General features: G+C 46.5%; 3 protein-coding genes across 3 annotated transcripts; all 3 read right to left on the bottom strand.

Annotated features, from left to right (window-relative positions):
• Window positions 1-224: 224 nt before the first annotated feature.
• On the bottom strand, window positions 225-1292 carry LOC114586995 (testis-specific serine/threonine-protein kinase 2-like). The gene has a single exon (XM_028710878.2). It carries the CDS (start codon window positions 1290-1292, stop codon window positions 225-227), a length of 1068 nt encoding a protein of 355 aa, XP_028566711.1.
• A 7648-nt stretch (window positions 1293-8940) lies between these two features.
• Window positions 8941-10356, bottom strand: LOC114586736 (testis-specific serine/threonine-protein kinase 1-like). The gene has a single exon (XM_028710503.2). The coding sequence runs from the start codon at window positions 10267-10269 to the stop codon at window positions 9259-9261; it is 1011 nt and encodes a 336-aa protein (XP_028566336.1). The 5' UTR covers window positions 10270-10356; the 3' UTR covers window positions 8941-9258.
• A 6228-nt stretch (window positions 10357-16584) lies between these two features.
• On the bottom strand, window positions 16585-17500 carry LOC114586994 (testis-specific serine/threonine-protein kinase 1-like). The gene has a single exon (XM_028710877.2). The coding sequence runs from the start codon at window positions 17422-17424 to the stop codon at window positions 16585-16587; it is 840 nt and encodes a 279-aa protein (XP_028566710.1). The 5' UTR covers window positions 17425-17500.
• Window positions 17501-19233: the final 1733 nt, after the last annotated feature.

Below are 19233 nucleotides of genomic sequence, written 5' to 3'. Positions count from 1 at the left end.
TAATATTGTGTCCTTTTATAGGTATCGATATATATATATAAGTATAAAAGTGCTTATAAAGAAACCTCTTTACTTTCTTTTCATTTAGTCTGCTTTTCTGATTGCTTCCTCCACTAATCTCTCATCTTCTCCCGTCCCCGAAACCACCTTGTCCATTTGATTGGGCATTTGGGCTACCTATTCTCTGTTGCCTGAGTGAATGGGCATCTGCTGCTCCAGGTGTATCAGATTTCCGTGTTCTCAAACTGGGGCAGCACTACATCGTCTGCCAGGTTGTCTGGTTTCACGATTTCCCCCAGTTTCCCCACTCCTTCGGCTACCTCCAGCCGGGAATGTCCAGCCTGTTTGGACTCCGATTTGCTGCTTACTTGCACTTCGCTTTTGTGATTTGGCTTGTGATCGCACTCAGTCCGGGAACTCTCTCCGTTTTTCATGACAGAAGTCGTCGAGATGCACTTGGGTTTGGGGGGCTGCATCCACACGTGGCTCAAAACGTCGTCGATGTGGAGCCGCCGGGCGACGTCCGGTTGGAGCATGCGGTAGATGAGGTCTTTGCATTCCATGGTCAGGTTTTTCGACTTGGGGAAATGAACCCGGTGCTCCTTTTGCAGCCTCAGCATCTTCCGAATGTTGGAGTCGTCGTAAGGCATGGAGCCGCAGACCATGATGTACAGAATGACCCCTAGGCTCCACATATCGTAGATCTTGGGTTCGTAGGGGATGCCTTGCAGCACCTCTGGGGCGGCGTAAGCAGCAGAACCGCAAAAGGTCTTGCTGTGGATAATTTTGCCGTCTTCATCGCGGGTCAAGCGTTTGGAGAAGCCAAAGTCCGAAAGCTTGATGTGATAATCTTTGTCCAGAAGCAGGTTTTCACATTTCAAGTCCCGGTGGACAATGTCAGAATCATGGCAGTATTTTATAGCGGCGCATAGCTGGCGGAACATCTTCCTGGCAATGTCTTCAGGCATTGCCCCTTTGCTCTTAATGAACTCCAGCAAATCCCCCTGGACTCCCAACTCCATCACGATGTAGACTTTGCCATCTGACGTCTCGAAGATCTCATAGGTCTTTATGATGGATCGGTGGTTCACTTTGGCTAAGATGTCTATTTCCCTCGGAAGGAACCTCTCCAGAAAGTCCAGCGGAGCTTTCTTCCTGTCTATGATTTTTACTGCTACGTCAAATTTCAGCCGTTCCGAAAAGGCCGATTTCACCTTGGCGTAAGAGCCTTCTCCCAAATTTCCTCCCATGATGTAGCCTCTTTTTTTAAGGACGGCAGCGTCGTCCATCATGCTATAGGCAGACGCAAAGATAAGTTTGGTCACATTGTTGGCGTACTCTTCCAGCCACTTACTAGGTATTCCATTGTTGGTCATTGAAGGGTTGCCTGGTTCTGGGAAGTTGGATGACATAGAATTTTGAGCATTGTTTATCGGGTGATGTCTCCATGTGATGTCACAACTAGCATTAAGCAACTAGCAGTCTGTGATATAATAGTCAATATCAACCTCAGAGACAAATGATCTTTGGAGGGGGAACATTATAGGTTCTTTAAAAACAAACAACCCATCTCTGTTCTAGTTTGGGGTTTTTTTTTAGCCTGAAAATGAAAGAAGGAAATTGTCTTGTATTGAAAGAGTTTGGACATTTGCAGATTAGTACACAGGCACTATTTCCTTTCCACCTTCATGATACTATCAAGCAACCCTCAAATTAATCTGAGTAGGGGAATTTCACCCCACTCCAGAGTGTTCAAACGTTGATTTAGCTTATCATAAGTTGTTTTAAATTGCTGATGAAAGCTAGGAATCCATGGAATAAACCCAGACTGGATACAGAAAACTTGACTGGACTTTGAAAGGTCCTTTATTCATTTCCCTGTAGCAAATACAGTGGTTAAACGTGAAATTTCCAGACAATGGATGAGGTAAGATGTCCTCGCTAAGTCAGCTTCTGAACAGATTCCCACAATGCATTGGGGTTGCAGAGGAATCAGGTGACATCATTTTTAAAATTCCGCATCTTGTTAAGTATGACATGCAGAAGTCAAACGACGTGTTTTGAGGTGACAGAAACCAAGTTACATGTTAAGATGACCATCGTGTAGATTAAAATTTAGCACCAGAGTTTTTCAGACTACCAGTCGTGTAAAAAGCATGAATTAACAGCATTTCAAGATCATTGCTAACTTTCAGGAAAGATCCCTGCAGAAAAAAATTTAAAATATCAGAAAACAGGCCCAAACAGACTCTGCATGGTCCTTCGCCTTGGGGTTTCACGGGGTTCTTCATCTTGAGTGAATCACGTGGCTACATGGAGTTCCTAGTGGCACTTTCACAATGTTCTCAGCTTAAGCAAGTTAAACAGCCATTTTTGTGCCAAACCTACAGATTCAGCCTCTCTGGTTATAATAAATAATAATAATAATAATTTATTATTTGTACCCCGCCCATCTGGCTGGGTTTCCCCAGCCACTCTGGGTGGCTTCCAACAAAGATGAAAGATACACTAAAATGTCACATATTAAAAACTTCCCTGAACAGGGCTGCCTTCAGATGTCTTCTGAATGTCAGGTAGATGTTTATCGCTTTAACATCTGATGGGAGGGCGTTCCACAGGGCGGGCGCCACTACCGAGAAGGCCCTCTGCCTGGTTCCCCGTAACTTGGCCTCTCGCAGTGAGGGAACCGCCAGAAGGCCCTCGGAGCTGGACCTCGTGTCCGGGCTGAACAATGGGCGTGGAGACGCTCCTTCAGGTATACTGGGTTGAGGCCGTTTAGGGCTTTAAAGGTCAGCACCAACACTTTGAATTGTGCTCGGAAACATACTGGGAGCCAATGTAGGTCTTTCAAGACCGGTGTTATATGGTCTCGGCGGCCGCTCCCAGTCACCAGTCTTGCTGCCGCATTCTGGATTCTAAACTCCCACCCCAGTCCCAAAAATGTTCCTGTAGCTGTACGCAGGATTTCAAGGCACAATTCCAGGAGTACACCTGCCATCATGCTGGCATTCTGGGTGTCCCCAACATATTTCTCCCTCCTGACCCTAGTCCACTTCATCCCCTTTCCCAGATCAAAGTATTGCCCCCAGTCCCTGGTGTGTGTGTGGGGGGGGGGGAACCTCCTTTTGAATCCATTGGTTCAGGACCCCCCCCCCTTGGAGGAGGCCAGAAAGGTTGTGTCCCATTGGTGCAATGATGGTTGCTCTCGCTGGTCTTCTGACTGGAAGTGTTCCACAGTGGTGGTGGGAGTACAAAAATTGAGGTCCCAGAAGGGTTGGGGAAGGGGTAGATGAGTGAACAACGGCTCTTATTTTCATCTGAGGAATGCTGGAGACTATGGCCTCGCCAACGATGACAAAAGCAGTTGGGTGAGCAAGCACCCTAACCCAACAGTTCGGCTGTGTGAATTTGCTGGTGCCGAGACTCAGATAGGCGACGAAAGGGTCGTCTCCTTCCAGAAGCACCTTCTCGCTTGTCAATATCATGGTTGGAGGCCCTTCTTTGGTTGCCCCCTGCCCCTCAACTTTGGGAGTTAGGCGGGTGGAAATTGTGGGAAAGGCTGCTCTCCAATATTGCCACTGTGTCCCCAGAGCCTAGGTAGAATCTAGACCCATATAAAAAAAATGCGAAAATGTTTTGAAAAACGTTTTGAAAAATATGTTGAATTTGCCACAAGCTCGCCATCGCCATCTAGTGTCACGTTTGAATAATGTACTTAAAGCACTCTTAAAACGTTATATTTGCAGCTGTATAGCTAAGTCCCTAGTCTGATAGCTTCCAGGCAGGGATCACTACCAGTTTTAAGTCCACATTGGCACATTTGGATTTTTGAGGGAGAACTCTGGGCACTGCTGTTAAGTTGTGGGTGAACATATCAGACGACACAGCGATTCTTCAGACAGCTCTTGTTTATTCATAGGCCAGAACAGAACTGAACTGAAGGGTTCAGCCAACTTGCTTATATAGAGCTCAACTACAAAGCAACAGTAACAACCTTCTGTAACTATCCAATCACTGAACATCACTTTGAATTCCTTATTTGCATATGTGGACCTGAGTGAAAACTATCTACAGTATCCCCCTGCTGGCCCAGGGTGAGAACTTCAGTACTTCAGTACATAACAACTGCTCTCTCCTCTCCTCTCTGCTGGATCAGCTCCCTCCTGCAGAGAAAGAGAGAGCATGGGTACATGCACATGTACACAGAAGTTTGACTTTTCTGAGTGAATTGGGTTAAAGCCAGGTCTGGTGATATTAACCTGAGCCTTAAAAAGCACATAGAGCTGAGACAGGAAATGGGGAAGAGGGGTACTCTTCCAACTTCCTCCTTCGGCTCTGTGTACTTTCCCAAGGGAGAGAAAAGCAGCCACACTCACCAGTTCTTTTTTTAAAAAAAATATATTTTATTAAATTTTCTTTCAGATAGTCAGAGATTTACAGAATAAAAAGTAAAAAGTGAAGATAAGAAAAAGAAAGAATACATAAACTCCAACTTTCCAAAATACTTTAACAATCGGACTTCCCCACATCTTCCGAATCCTGCGTTCTTTGCAATTAATACATCAGCAATTTGTTACCTTATTTCATGCCTTACTGTATCTTTCAAATACTATGTTTCTAAATTCAAAATACTGTATCTCAGTTATTTGTACCTTAAAAATAAACATAGTATGGTTGTTTCATGTTCTCCACCTCGTCTTTCTTATAACTTAGTTTCCAATTCACCTATTCAAGTTGCTGAAGCAAAAGTTTCCTAATCGTACACATTCTTAACATTCATACAACTTATATTGTTTTTGCAAATAGTCCTTAAATTTTTTCCAGTCCTCCTCCATTACTTCCTCTCCCAAATCTCGGATTCTGCCAGTCATTTCAGCCAGTTCCATGTAGTCCATCAACTGCGTCTGCCATTCTTCCAGCGTGGGTAAATCTGGTGTCTTCCAGTGCTTTGCGATGAGAATTCTTTCTGCTGTAGTAGCATACATAAACAAAGTTCTATCCTTTTTTAACACTTTCTGGTCTACCATGCCCAGGAGGAAGGCCTCTGGTTTCTTGGGAAACACACTCACCAGTTCTTGACCAAGGGAATCATGAATGGAGGGAGACTTTGTGAGTGCCCACAGCCAATATGTTGGCAACTTTTGCACCCAGCTGTGCTGTGGTCTAAACCACTGAGCCTAAGGCTTGCTGATCAGAAGGTCGACGGTTCGAATCCCCGCGACGGGGTGAGCTCCTGTTGTTCAGTCCCAGCCCCTGCCAACCTAGCAGTTTGAAAGCACGCAGTGCAAGGAGATAAATAGGTACCGCTCCGGCGGGAAGGTAAACGGCATTTCCATGCGCTGCTCTGGTTTCGCCAGAAGCGGCTTAGTCATGCTGGCCACATGACCCAAAAAACTGTCTGCGGACAAACGCCGGCTCCCTCGGCCAGTAAAGCGAGATGAGTGCTGCAACCCCAGAGTCGTTCTCAACTGGACTTAAATGTCAGGGGTACTTTACCTTTACCTTAAGAGCTTTCTACTTGCCCTAGCTTTTAACTGACCAGCAGGTGATAACACTGAAGATGGGATATGGTTTTTTCTTTGTAAAAAAATGAAATAAGTATGTTAGCTGAGAAAGCTGCTTTGAAGAGGCAAGGTCCCTTGTCTGCTCCCTACACCCATCCTAGACAGAGTGCAGTGTTGTTCCTAGCATGCAGATACCGAAATCCAGCATCGCCTGAGCTCTGCGAGTGCAGCTTTCTCCCGATTGCAGAGTGCTTGGGTTTCCGGCTTGCATCACAAGTCAATGGCAGTCACTCCTTAGGGCTTTAAAGTGTTGGTGCTCACATTTAAAGCCCTAAACGGCCTCGGTCCAGTATACCTGAAGGAGCATCTCCACCTCCAGCGTTCTGCCCAGACACTGAGGTCCAGCGTCGAGGTCCTTCTGGCGGTTCCCTCACTACGAGAAGCCAAGTTACAGGGAACCAGGCAGAGGGCCTTCTCGGTAGTGGCGCCCGCCCTGTGGAACACCCTCCCACCAGATGTCAAAGAGAAAAACAACTACCTGACATTTGGAAGACATCTGAAGGCAGCCCTGTTTAGGGAAGCTTTTAATGTGTGACATTTTTAATGTATTTTTAATCTTTGTTGGAAGCAGCACAGAGTGGCTAGGGAAACGCAGCAAGATGGACGGGGTACAAATAATACATCATCATCATCATCATCATCATTATTATTATAGTGGTACCTCAGGTTACATACGCTTCAGGTTGCACACTCCACTAAGCCAGAAATCGTGCTTCAGGTTAAGAACTTTGCTTCAGGATAAGAACAGAAATCGTGCTCCGGCGGCGCAGCAGCAGCGGGAGGCCCCATTAGCTAAAGTGGCGCTTCAGGTTAAGAACAGTTTCAGGTTAAGAACGGACCTCCAGAATGAATTAAGTACTTAACCCGAGGTACCACTGTATTATTATTATTATTATTATTATTAGCCAATGGGCTGCAATCAATCAGCTAATGAAAGAACTGAGCTTGGTTCTTTGAAGGTATCCAAATATTTTATTTTTAAGCTTGATAATGCTTACAACAGCTGGGAAAGGAAAGGGGAGGACAAGGTGCGTTGTGCTCTCAAAGGGTTTTCAAATGGTTTTATTTCTTGTCCTCCCCTGAATAATGAAATAATTCTGTCTGTTACCACAGACTGCCCCCTCAACTGAGGTTGAATGGATTTTATTTAAAATTATTTTTTGGATCAGGCCAGGAGTGTGATGGAGCGATGCAGAGCGAGAAGAATGAACGGCTGCCGAATGGATCTGGCAAGAGGCCAAACTTGAGAAAATATTTTGTTTTTAACTGTGTGCCAAGGAAGAACTCCAGAGTGGAGTTTTAATGACAGAGACAGGACATGTACTCTGTGAGTTATTTACGGCCGCAGCCTGTACACTAGTTGGTGAACAGTGGAAGGGATGTAATGGGACCTTGTAACATCCAGAAAAACACTGCAAAGAACTGAACAATGGAAGATAGTAATTAATTCTCCCAGGACACCAGGTCTGAAACAACAATGTTTATGAAGGATAACACACATGTAGTGGATTTTATACTTATAAGATGTAACAGAGGTGCTGTTTGTAAGGAGAAAAATGTGGTCAGCTGCAAGAATGACGTAACAAAGACTGACGGATGACAACTAAACACTAAATAAGAAATGATGCAGCTATGGGAGGAAACGATTGACATATGTTTGCAACAGGAATGGGAAACCTGATTTTAAGAAATTGTATTAAATTAAAGTAATTTGGTTGGATTTGCAATAGTTTGGAAAATTAATAAAAATAATTGAGTGTAAGAGGACTGGGACATTTGCAGGGAAACCAAAATGCTTGTTTACAAAGCTATTGTACTACCAGCCTTACTGTATGCTTGTGAAACATGGACCACTTATAATAAACTCCATCTCCAACTCCTCGAAAGATACCATCAATGGTGTCTCCGAAAAAAATTGCACATCACTTGGGAAGACAGGCGAACTCATGACAGTGTACTGGAAGAAGCAAAGATCGCCAGTGTTGAAGCAATGATTCTTCAACATCAACTTCGTTGGACTGGTCATGTTGTTCGCATGCCTGAGTATCATATTCCAAAGCAACTACTCTATTCCGAACTTAAAAGTGGAAAGCGTAATGCTGGTGGTCAAAAGAAGTATTTTGGTCACTGTAGTTTTAACAGGAGGTTCTAGGCCAACCGCTTCCTGACTCATGAAGGGGAGTGCATCAAAATCTCCTGCTAAACTAGACGGGGGAACCCCATTATTTTAGCAGGGTGTGACGCTGTGGGTTAAACCACAGAGGCTAGGACTTGCCGATCAGAAGGTCGGCGGTTCAAATCCCCGCGACGGGGTGAGCTCTCGTTGCTCGATCCCAGCTCCTGCCAACCTAGCAGTTCGAAAGCACGTCAAAGTGCAAGTAGATAAATAGGTACTGCTCTGGCGGGAAGGCAAACGGCGTTTCTGTGGGCTGTGGGCTGCTTCTGTGTGGGCTTAGTCATGCTGGCCTCATGACCCGGAAGCTGTACGCCAGCTCTCTCTGCCAATAAAGTGAGATGAGCACCGCAACCCCAGAATCGGTCATGACTAGATCTAATGGTCAGGGGTCCCTTTACCTTACCTACTATGCTGAATCAGGAATGGGCGTTAATATGTATGCAGGATTTAACCCCTGCTCATCGACTGACAAGCAGGGGTTAAACCCTGCTCTGTTTGGCTGTGTGCCCCTGGTCCCTCCAGATAGCAGGCATGTGCAACAGGATTTTATCTTGCCTTCCTGCCCATCAGATGATGTCACACGAGCCACATCCACTGAGAAGCAGGTGGGGATGGTTTGGGGAAAACTGGCCGGAAGCCAGTCGAAATCACCCCTGATTTAGCTGAAATTCCTGCACGTGCTAAGTAAGGAATCCATTTAAAAACAAAACACAGGGAGAGAGTTTAAGATTATAGTTTTACTGGATCTGGATTTTCTATAACCTTAATTTCACTGGGACTGATTTCTTACGTGGAACTTCAGCACAGATACCTTACGTGTGTGTCCCTTTTGTGGCAGAAGTTGCCATCATATACGCAGCCAGTTCAAAGGGTTTGCAGCTGGTCATCATTGCAGAAAAAACTGAATGGTGCTACAGCAGGCGGGTCTCTTTGAAGCTATATTTTAGCTCTCACGAGTAGCAGGTACCAACCTGGAAGGTGTATCAGGCCAAGACTCATCAGGACATGGCAAAAGTCACATCTACGCCAACCATTTTGAAAACACTCTTAGGCCACTTTTACCGTCATGGCTCCTCTCCACCCCAAAGGATCCTGGGAACTGTTGTTGGTTAAGGGTGCTGACCTCACGGAGCTAACCCCCCGGCATCCTTAGCAAATGACAGATCCCAGGACCCTCCATGATTGTTGAAGTGGTATAAGAGCGCTTTAAGCTGCATGGTGCGGTTGTTTACAGAGGATTAAAAAAGGGTGAGAAAAATCTATTCCCTCTCCATCCAACATTGTGCATCTTGCAAATGTCGAGAGGTGCAGATGTTGTTGGCTCCTGTGGCCAGCAACAATCTGAAAGGACTTGATGTTGACCAAAAGAAAAGAAAAGAAAATGCCTCCCAAATTGTTTTTATCTCTTTCCAAAAAAAGTTTTCAGGACGTAGTCTTTAAAGAGGTCTCTGGAACTGGCGGTGCTACAGAAACCCACTGTCCTATTCACCTCTGCTTGTCGCTGGGCTGCTGGATTTTTCAAAGACAAGTCCTTTGCATCTTGTCAGAGAGGACATCCAAGTCTGCATGCCTTTCTTCCTGGAGAATTTGCTCGTTGTCCGAAGGCTCCGGCCCCGACGAGTCCTTCCCAAACATGGCCCTTATCTGATTATGGTGGTGGGAGCATTCCCCCGACTTCATGAGCGTGGTGTCCGAAGCGGATCTCTGGTCCTGCATCCACACATGCATTAAAACCTCGTCGATGCAGAGTCGGCGGGAGACGTCGGGTTGGAGCATGCGGTAAATGAGATCTTTGCATTCGACCGACAGCACTTTGGACCGGGGGAAGTGTACCCGGTGCTCCTTCTGTAGCTTGAGCATTTTCTTAATGTTCGAATCATCGTAAGGCATCGAGCCACACACCATGATGAACAGGACCACCCCCAAGCTCCATATGTCATAAACCTTCGGCTGGTAAGGGATGCCTTGCAGCACTTCCGGGGCCGCGTAGGCTGCTGAACCGCAGAAAGTCTTGCTGAGGACCACCCTGCCATCTTCGTCGCGGGCGACTCTCTTGGAAAAGCCAAAGTCCGTCAGTTTGATGTTGTATTCTTTGTCCAGAAGAAGGTTCTCACATTTCAAGTCCCGGTGGACAATGTCCAGCTCGTGGCAGTACTTGATGGCGTTGGCGAGCTGGTAGAACATCTTGCGGGCTACGTCTTCAGGAATGGCTCCTCTCTTCTTGATGAACTCCAGCAAGTCTCCTTGCACGCCCAGTTCCGTCACGATGTAGACTTTGCCGTCGGAGGTCTCAAAGATCTCATAGGTCTTGATGATGCAGGGGTGCTTCACCCTGGCCAGCATCTCTATCTCTCTGGGGAGGAACCTCTCCAAGAAGTCCCGAGGAGCCTTCCTCTTGTCGATGATCTTGACGGCCACGTTGCACTTCAGCCGATCCGAGTAGGCCGATTTCACCTTGGCGTAAGACCCTTCTCCGAGGTTGATCCCCATGATGTAGCCTCTCTTTTTAAGAACTTCAGCATCATCCATAGTCCTGACCCTAAGCAATATGTTCAAGTTGGCTGAGCATCCCGTATCCTGCCCCCCTCCGATTCACGCACATTCCAGGATGGTCATCTGAAATGGCCTGGGGCTCCCCTTCCTGGGATGTTGCAGGAGAACCCTCAACATTCTTTTGTGATGTCACAATGGCTTGTGTCAGAGCTAAGTCATTTGGGACGCCAAGGGTTCAGGTAACATTCCCGGATGTCATCTGAAAGTACGGGCTTATGACTATTTATTTATTTCCTTATTTGATGTCTTCATATCCCACCTTTCTCCCAGACTGAAATTCACGGCAACTTGCAACTTTAGAAAACATCAATATATAAAATCCTAAGCCATAAAAATAAACTCATCCACCCCAAATAGAATACATTTAGAACCGGCAATTAAAATGTCCTTTATCCAGACAGGGAATTCCACAATATGGGGGCAGCTACAGAAAAGACTCTTGTCTCTTGTCCTGAGCAGCTGTGCTTCTGAGGTGCTTACCTGAGGATCTCAACACCCAGGCAGGCTTATATAGGGAGATATGATATTTCAGGTAGCCTGGGAGCCTTTAAAAGGGCTGACCTTTTTGCAAAGAGACCAACCTATGTATTGCAGACAGGAGGGAGATCAAAGCTCCATGCTACATTTTCCCTACAAAACTATAGGTCTGGATATGTCAAGTAAACTTAGGGCACATTCTTCTTCCAAAGGGAATGCTGGGAATTGTAACCCTGGGAGGGGAATGGTATGTGTGTGTCTCCTAACAACTCTCAGCACCCTGAACAAAAGGCAGGGCCCGGAATTGTTTGCAGGAAACTGTGGATGTTTAAAGCGGTATGGTACCACTTTAAATGTATAGTGCAGATGGGGCCCGGGACTAACTCTGGATCTACTAAGTATTTGGAAGAGTGGTTGGTCTGTCTGTCGACCTGTTTGTTGGTTGTCTATCTGCCTCTTGAGAAATCATCACTACACAAGGGGTCCTGAAGTGGTGGCGGCAGTTAGCAGTGGCATTTGGATGCCGGGTGCCAACTTGAATCAAGATGGTGGACCAAAATATGACTGTAAAGCGACTTGGCCCTTTTTGGCATAGATTTGGCTGCCTCTGGGGATATCATTACCAAACCTGGCATGCGGGTTCCCAAAGGGCAGGGGGAACGTGGTGTTTGCCTACACTTGGATTCCAGGCGCCATTTTGATTCAAGATGGCGGACCCATTATTTGGTGTGATGGGTCCACACACACACAAATTACACTATCCATTTTTTTAAAAAACAATTTTTTTGGTTTCTACAAATTCCTGGGCACACCCAGCTAGTTCTTAATTAAGGCAGAGCTATGGGACACGATTGGCACTGTGGGTTAAACCACAGAGCCTAGGACTTGCCGAACAGAAGGTCGGCGGTTCGAATCCCCACAACGGGGTGAGCTCCCGTTGCTCGGTCCCTCCTCCTGCCAACCTAGCAGTTCAAAAGCACGTCAAAGTGCAAGTAGATAAATAGGTACCGCTCCAGCGGGAAGGTAAACAGCGTTTCCATGCGCTGCTCTGGTTCGCCAGAAGCAGCTTAGTCATGCTGGCCACATGACCCAGAAGCTGTACGCCGGCTCCCTCGGCCAATAAAGCGAGATGAGCGCCACAACCCCAGAGTCTGCCATGACTGGCCCTAATGGTCAGGGGTCCCTTTACCTTTTATGGGTCACAAGGAACATGGGACTGATGTCAAGGCTGATAGCCCCACATCATGCTGCTGACTAACTTCCTCCTTGTCAACCTGGCCCACTCACGGTACACAAAAACTTTTGAAGAAATGGAATACAATAAAGGACACACACTTAGAAAGAACAGCCCTCCCTTCCCCTGTCTTCAGGTACCCTTGAATCAAGGAGAACACGGTCAATGGAACGTGCCTTGCCTACAGATGATGTGCTGTGTCTCTCCAATGGTGTCACTGCACCTTGGTAAAACATCAAAGCTTTGATAAACAAGGAAGTTTGGAGGCAATTCTTATTAATAAGAGCCACTATTCCATTCATCGCAGAAGGCTCTTGGGAGATGATTCCTTTGAAGAAAAAAACCCACCCACCCTTCTTGAAGAGGAGGACTGCTCTGCCTGTGATGAATGGCGCCAGATCTTTTCCGCCAAAGGTGACATTTCTTCTCCATTAAGTTTTGGGAAGATCTTTCAGAAGAACCTTGAATCAAATTGAGAGCTGTACTGAAACCCACTCTCTTGTTTTATTTTTTTAGATTTTAAACCTCTTTACTGAACCTTCAAAAAGGACATAATTATATGTGCACTAAACGTGGTGAGACATAAATAAAAGAGAAAGAAAAAGAGAAACAGAACCCGTGTAGAAGGGAAAATAAAGAGGGGAAGAGGGGACCCCAAAACTGTATCCTTTACAAGGTTGTTAGTGTACTTCACCAGATCTTAACCTATTACAGTATTTGTAAGAATGGATTCCAAATATCACTGAATTTGTCCATGGCAAGTCTGTGTTTATATGCAAGTTGTTCATATGTTGTGAGCTTGTATAAGTCTTCAATCCAATCGTAGAAGGGAGCCGCATTTTTATTTTTCCGATTCATCAGGATCAGTCTTTTTGCTGTGGTAAGGGCACAGAGAGTCCACTCGTATTGTCCTTTTCTAAGGTTCTATATGCTGGGTATATAATTCAAGAGGACATTTTGCTCTGTAAATGTAAGTTTGTTCTCTGTTTACACACACACACACACACACACACACACACACATGACATAATAATTAATAAGGGGACGTGGGTGGCGCTGTGGGTTAAACCACAGAGCCTAGGGCTTGCCAATCAGAAGGTCGGCGGTTCGAATCCCTGCAACGGGTGAGCTCCTGTTGCTCTGTCCCAGCTCCTGCCAACCTAGCAGTTCGAAAGGACATCAAAGTGCAAGTAGATAAATAGGTACCACTCCGGCGGGAAGGTAAACGGCGTTTCTGTGTGCTGCTCTGGTTCACCAGAAGCGGCTTAGTCATGCTGGCCCCATGACCCAGAAGCTGTACGCCAGCTCCCTCGGCCAATAAAGCGAGATGAGTGCCGCAACCCCAGAGTTGGCCACAACTGGACCTAATGGTCAGGAGTCCCTTTACCTATATGCTGGGTATATAATTAAGAGGACATTTTCCTCTGTAAATGTAAGGTTGTTCTCTGTTTACACACACACACACACACACACACACACACACACGGCATAATAAAATGAGTCCTGGGCTGTCAAAAAAAGGAAGAAGTAGCACGAGAGGAGGAGTGTGGAATAGTGGTTAGAGCGTTAAGAGACACACTTCCCCTTTTCAAGCCCCCACCCAAAGCTATGCGTGGGACCAAGTGACTTTGAAATGGCCAATGTCTCAGAACCCAACGGCAGAAAAGGGAGTGCGGTAAACAAACATGCTTTTTAGTTCCCAGGTGTTTCTTGACACCCTAGCAAGGTGATTTCTGCATTTCAGGGCTTGGGCTTGGTGATCCTTGGCAGACAACTTCCATCTCTGTAATTCTACGAAGGCCATATTTATTTATTCTTCCCCTGTATCTTTGTACCTCTCCTGTTTCATTTTGCTGTTTTATGTTCTTAAAAGGTAAAGGACCCCTGACAGTTAAGTCCAGTCGCAAACGACTCTGGGGTTGCGGTGTTCATCTCGCTTTACTGGCTGAGGGAGCCAACGTTTGTCCGCAGACAGTTTTTCTGGGTCATGTGGCCAGCAGGACTAAGGCGCTTCTGGCGAAACCAGAGCAGCGCACGGAAATGCTGTGTTCTTAGGATACGTTTAAGGATTTCATAATGTGTGATTCAGCCCTAAGCCTCTGTGCCTGGCCCCTTGGAACTCTCCCCAGGTGACACTCCTCTCTCCAGGCTGCAACCCCTCATCGCCACTGCTTAAAACCGCCAGGTGAGTTTGCCCACCTGGAAAAGTGCCCTGGAACTCTGATCACAGTCCTTGGTCTGCTGGATGGGGGACAGAGAGGGGTTTGCGGAGAAACTTGCCTACAGTACGAACGGGGGAGGCGGGGAGGGGATGCCTCCATTGCTTTTGGCTGAGACTCTGAAGAGCTGAAGCCAGCCAGAGTGGACAATATAGGGCTATGTAGGCAAAGTACCTGACCTTTGATAAGGCAACTGTCTATGTGTGCTATGTAGCTTGGACTACTGCAATGCGCTCTACCTTTGAAGGTGACCCGGAAACTGCAACTAATCCAGAATGCGGCAGCTAGAATGGTGACTGGGAGTGGCCGCTGGGACCACATAACACCAGACCTACATTGGCTCCCAGTACGTTTCCAAGCACAATTCAAAGTGTTGGTGCTGACCTTTAAAGCCCTATATGGCCCAGTATACCTGAAGGAGCGTCTCCACCCTCATTGTTCAGCCCACACTGAGTTCCAGCTCCGAGGGCCTCCTGGCAGTTCCCTCACCGCGAGAAGTGAGGTTAGAGGGGACCAGGCAGAGGGCCTTCTCAGTAATGGTGCCTGCCCTGTGGAACGCCCTCCCATCAGATGTCAAGGAAATAAACAACTACCTGAATTTTAGAAGACATCTGAAGGCAGCCCTGTATTGGGAAGTTTTAAATGTTTGATGTTTTGTCGTATTTTTAATATTCTGTTGGAAGCCACCCAGAGTGGCTAGGGAAACCCAGCCAGATGGGCAGGGTATAAATACTACTACTACTACTAATTTATGTATTATGTACCTGGAAACTGCTATTCCCAATATACTTGTTCCTTGTTTTCTGGCTAAGCACGAGGTGGCTGTCTCTCAAGGTCTATAGTAGAGGTAGGGAAGCTTTCTTAACCCAAGGGCCATGTTCCCTTCTGCGAAACCACCTGAGGGCCACATCATGCCAGTGGTGGGCAGGGCCAGAGGCACAAGTGGGTGGAGCAACAAATGCACATTTTTTGCTTCTGTCGTCTCACTGTTGCCCTTCTATAACAAGGCAAGGAGTAAGATAGGGACCGAACTAGACGGAGTTGGCTTTGATGCCCCCTACTGGCGACCTCCCTGCCTGCTGCCCCACATGTCCCAATGGGCACCAGCCACCACTAAATGGGTTTACTTATTTAGCTGACTTTTATATACTGCTTGATTGTAATTCGCTGGCCTTTGACACTTAAGATGCATATTTTCCACCCTATTTTTGTGGTTGCATTTTGTTTTGCCACAATAAGTTTTAAAGCTGTTTTTAAAGTTGCATTTTAAATTGTGGAATCCTGCCCCAGGATCTTAGGATGAAGGGCAGGTAATAAATTAGTAATTTTATTGTTACCCAAATCTGACTGCAATAAGATGAAATGGAACATTCAAATTAACAGAATAGGGCCAGCTAAAAACTATGGTAGTAGAAAGTTTAAAAAGGAAAGAAGGATGACCTTCGTGCATATAATAGCTCACAACCGTTCAGACCAGATGGTCTGAAAGGACTAGAATAGTTTAATCCACAGCCCATCTACCTGGCTGCAATTGGTGGAGGGAAGGGGGAAGTGGAAAGTCCCCTCTCCTTTCTCAGAGCTGCTTCCATTGGTTCTGCTGGAACCAGCTGCATCATATGAAAGCAGCAAACCCCCCTCTGTTAGCTTTGCCGGAACCCAGTGCTATCAGTTCTTACCCTCCATTCTACCCGATCAATAGCATAACTTCATTCTGTAACTGTTATGTACTGAGTTGAATAGGATCCAATATGCAGCAGTCTGATTGGTCCTAGAACAATAGGATTCAGAATGCAGCAGTCTGATTGGTCCTAGAGCAATGCAGCAGTATGATTGCTCCGCAGGAGCCACCCAATCCAGCTCCAGATGGAAGTGAATCCACAACCTGATTGGCCTACAGGAGAATCCCGGAATTAGCCAATCACGTGCAGCCCATTGTGTAAATAATGCATATAAAGCAGACATTCTGGGGGAACTTCCATTCCTCCTCACCACTGTGAGCTGAATAAAGAGCATGAAATCCACTCTTGACTCCGAGTATATTTCAGTAACGCTAATGAAAGAGTTGGTAGCTGAAAGTGCTCATTTTTCTTCTACCCTCCCCATTCCCCTTTCCTTTGAAGCCTTATATCTTAGTACGCCAACTGTTGTTTCCGGTGTGCTTTAGGAGAAAGCTGGTATAAGCAGAAATGTAAATAATGAAAACCTAAGTAGAAATGCACGAAACAAACAAACAACCATGTAAATAATATCCTGATCTCATAAGGAGAGCAGTGCAGTGGAGCTTACGGAAAAGGAATTCACATTTACTGTACTCTGCAAAAGCAAGCTCGTTCATGTTTCTCCTTTACCAGTTAGCTACTCTTAAAAGATGCGGGACTTCAGGCGCTTCCCTTGCACCCAGGGGTGGTTCAAAACATCTTCGATCCGTAGTCGGTGAGAAACGTCGGGCTGCAGCATGCGGAAAATAAGGTCTTTGCATTCCATGCTCAGGGAATCTGGGAAGAGCACTCTGTGTTCCTTCTGCAGCCGCAGCATCCTTTTGACGTTGGAGTCATCATAGGGCATGTACCCAGAGACCATGACATACAGGATGACGCCCAAGCTCCACATGTCATAAATTTTGGGGTGGTAAGGGATGCCTTGGATGACCTCAGGAGCGGCATAAGCTGCCGAGCCACAGAAAGTCTGGCTGGGGATGATTTTCCCGCTCCCGTCCCGGAAGCACCGCTTGGAAAACCCGAAATCCGACAGCTTGACGTTCATCTCTTTGTCCAGGAGGACGTTGTCGCATTTCAGGTCCCTGTGGACCACGTCTAAATCGTGGCAATATTTGACGGCGCAGCACAGCTGGCGGAACATCCGGCGGGCAACTTCCTCTGGCAGTCCATGGTTGCTCTTGATGAACTCCAAGAGGTCTCCCTGCACACAGAGCTCCATCACGATGTAAACCTTGCCAGACGTCTCAAAGATCTCGTAGATTTTGACGATGGAGCAGTGGTTCACCATCGACAAGATATCCAACTCCCGGGGGAGGAATTTTTCCAGGAACTCGTTTGGGACTTTCCTCCGGTCTGTGATTTTCACGGCCACGTTGAATTTCAGGCGCTCTGAGTAGGCGGATTTCACTTTGGCAAAGGAACTCTCACCCAGAGTATGCCCCAAAATATAACCTTTCTTCTTAAGCACAGCTGCATCATCCATGACGCAAAGGGTGGGAACACCCACCTCCCATCTGAGTGTAATTTAGTGGTGCATTCCTTCCGGCTGTGTGGTGGTCATCATTGGGGTGGGAGATTAGACATACTGCCTGGTTTCTTCAGCACTGTTTTGAATACCTGATGTCATCAGCTGAGGTCACAAGGAGCATGAACATGTGGTTCAGGGGCTTAAATGAAAATTGTACACTATTGTTGCCCATTGGCTTCCCCAAACAATCCCAGCTAATTCCACGGGGCAGAATGTGCCTGCTAGATCAGACCAAAGGCCCATCCAGGATAGCATCCTATCTCCCTTAGTGACCAACCGGATGCCTTTCGGAAGCCCAGAAACAGCTACCCATAACTCTGGATAATAAGCATGTAAGAATTCCAATGCTGACCTGTATTCGTCACAATCAGCATTGTATTCATTCTGCTGCAGTTTGATTTACACCAAATACTATGTGTCTCATCTCACTAAAGGTAAAGGTAAAGGTAAAGGTAAAGGTACCCCTGCCCATACGGGCCAGTCTTGACAGACTCTAGGGTTGTGCGCTCATCTCACTTTAGAAGCCGGGAGCCAGCGCTGTCTGCAGACACTTCCGGGTCACGTGGCCAGCGTGACGAAGCTGCTCTGGCGAACCGGCACCAGAGCAGCACACGGAAATGCCGTTTACCTTCCCGCTATAAAGCGGTACCTATTTATCTACTTGCACTTAGAGGTGCTTTCGAACTGCTAGGTGGGCAGGAGCTGGGACCGAACGACAGGAGCTCATCCCGCCGCAGGGATTCGAACCGCCGACCATGCGATCGGTAAGTCCTAGGCGCTGAGGTTTTACCCACAGCGCCACCCGCGTCCCACCGTCTCATCTCACTTTGTTGTTGTTGTTTAGTCGTGTCCGACTCTTCGTGACCCCATGGACCAGAGCACGCCAGGCACCTCTGTCCTCCACTACTTCCCGCAGTTTGGTCAAACTCATGCTGGTAACCTCGAAAACACTATCCAGCCATCTCGTCCTCTGTCTCCCCCTTCTCCTTGTGCCCTCCATCTTTCCCAGCATCAGTGTCTCCTCCAGGGAGTCTTCTCTTCTCATGAGGTGGCCAAAGTACTGGAGCCTCAGCTTCAGGATCTGTCCTTCCAGTGAGCACTCAGGGCTGATTTCCTTTAGAATGGATGCGTTTGATCTTCTTGCAGTCCATGGGACTCTCAAGAGTCTTCTCCAGCACCATAATTCAAAAGCATCAATTCTTCGGCGATCAGCCTTCTTTATGGTCCAGCTCTCACTTCCATACATCACTACTGGGAAAACCATGGCTTTAACTATACGGACCTTTGTTGGCAAGGTGACGTCTCTACTTCTCATCTCACTACCTGCTATTTAATATAATGGATGCTATGAACATTGATTTTAATGTAAAGCCTTGGCTTTATATAGAACAATTCCACCCTTTTGAGGCTAGAGTGCAAACCAAACAACATTTTAGCACAGTGGTACCTTGGTTCTCAAACTTAATCCATTCTGGAAGTCCGTTCCAAAACCAAAGCATTCCAAAACCAAGGCACATAGAAAGTAGTGCAAAATGGATTAATCCGTTCCAGACTTTTAAAAACAACCCCTAAAACAGCAATTTAAGATTAATTTCACTATCTAACGAGACTATTGATTCATAAAATGAAAGCAATAAACAATGGACTGCAGCCACACAATCAATCAATCAATCAATCAATCAGTCAGTCAGAAGCTGAACTGGGTTCCACACAGTCACAAAAACGAAAAAGCCACAAAAACGAAAACACAACTAGCAAAAACAG

This window comes from Podarcis muralis, chromosome 16 (genome assembly GCF_964188315.1).
Source record: "Podarcis muralis chromosome 16, rPodMur119.hap1.1, whole genome shotgun sequence".
NCBI lineage: Eukaryota > Metazoa > Chordata > Lepidosauria > Squamata > Lacertidae > Podarcis > Podarcis muralis.
This window is presented reverse-complemented; position numbering and strand designations above follow the sequence as displayed.

Excerpts from the sequence above, each read along its gene's own strand:
- LOC114586995 (XM_028710878.2), bottom strand. The coding sequence starts at position 1,292 with ATGATGGACGACGCTGCCGTCCTTAAAAAAAGAGGCTACATCATGGGA.
- LOC114586736 (XM_028710503.2), bottom strand. The coding sequence starts at position 10,269 with ATGGATGATGCTGAAGTTCTTAAAAAGAGAGGCTACATCATGGGGATC.
- LOC114586994 (XM_028710877.2), bottom strand. The coding sequence starts at position 17,424 with ATGGATGATGCAGCTGTGCTTAAGAAGAAAGGTTATATTTTGGGGCAT.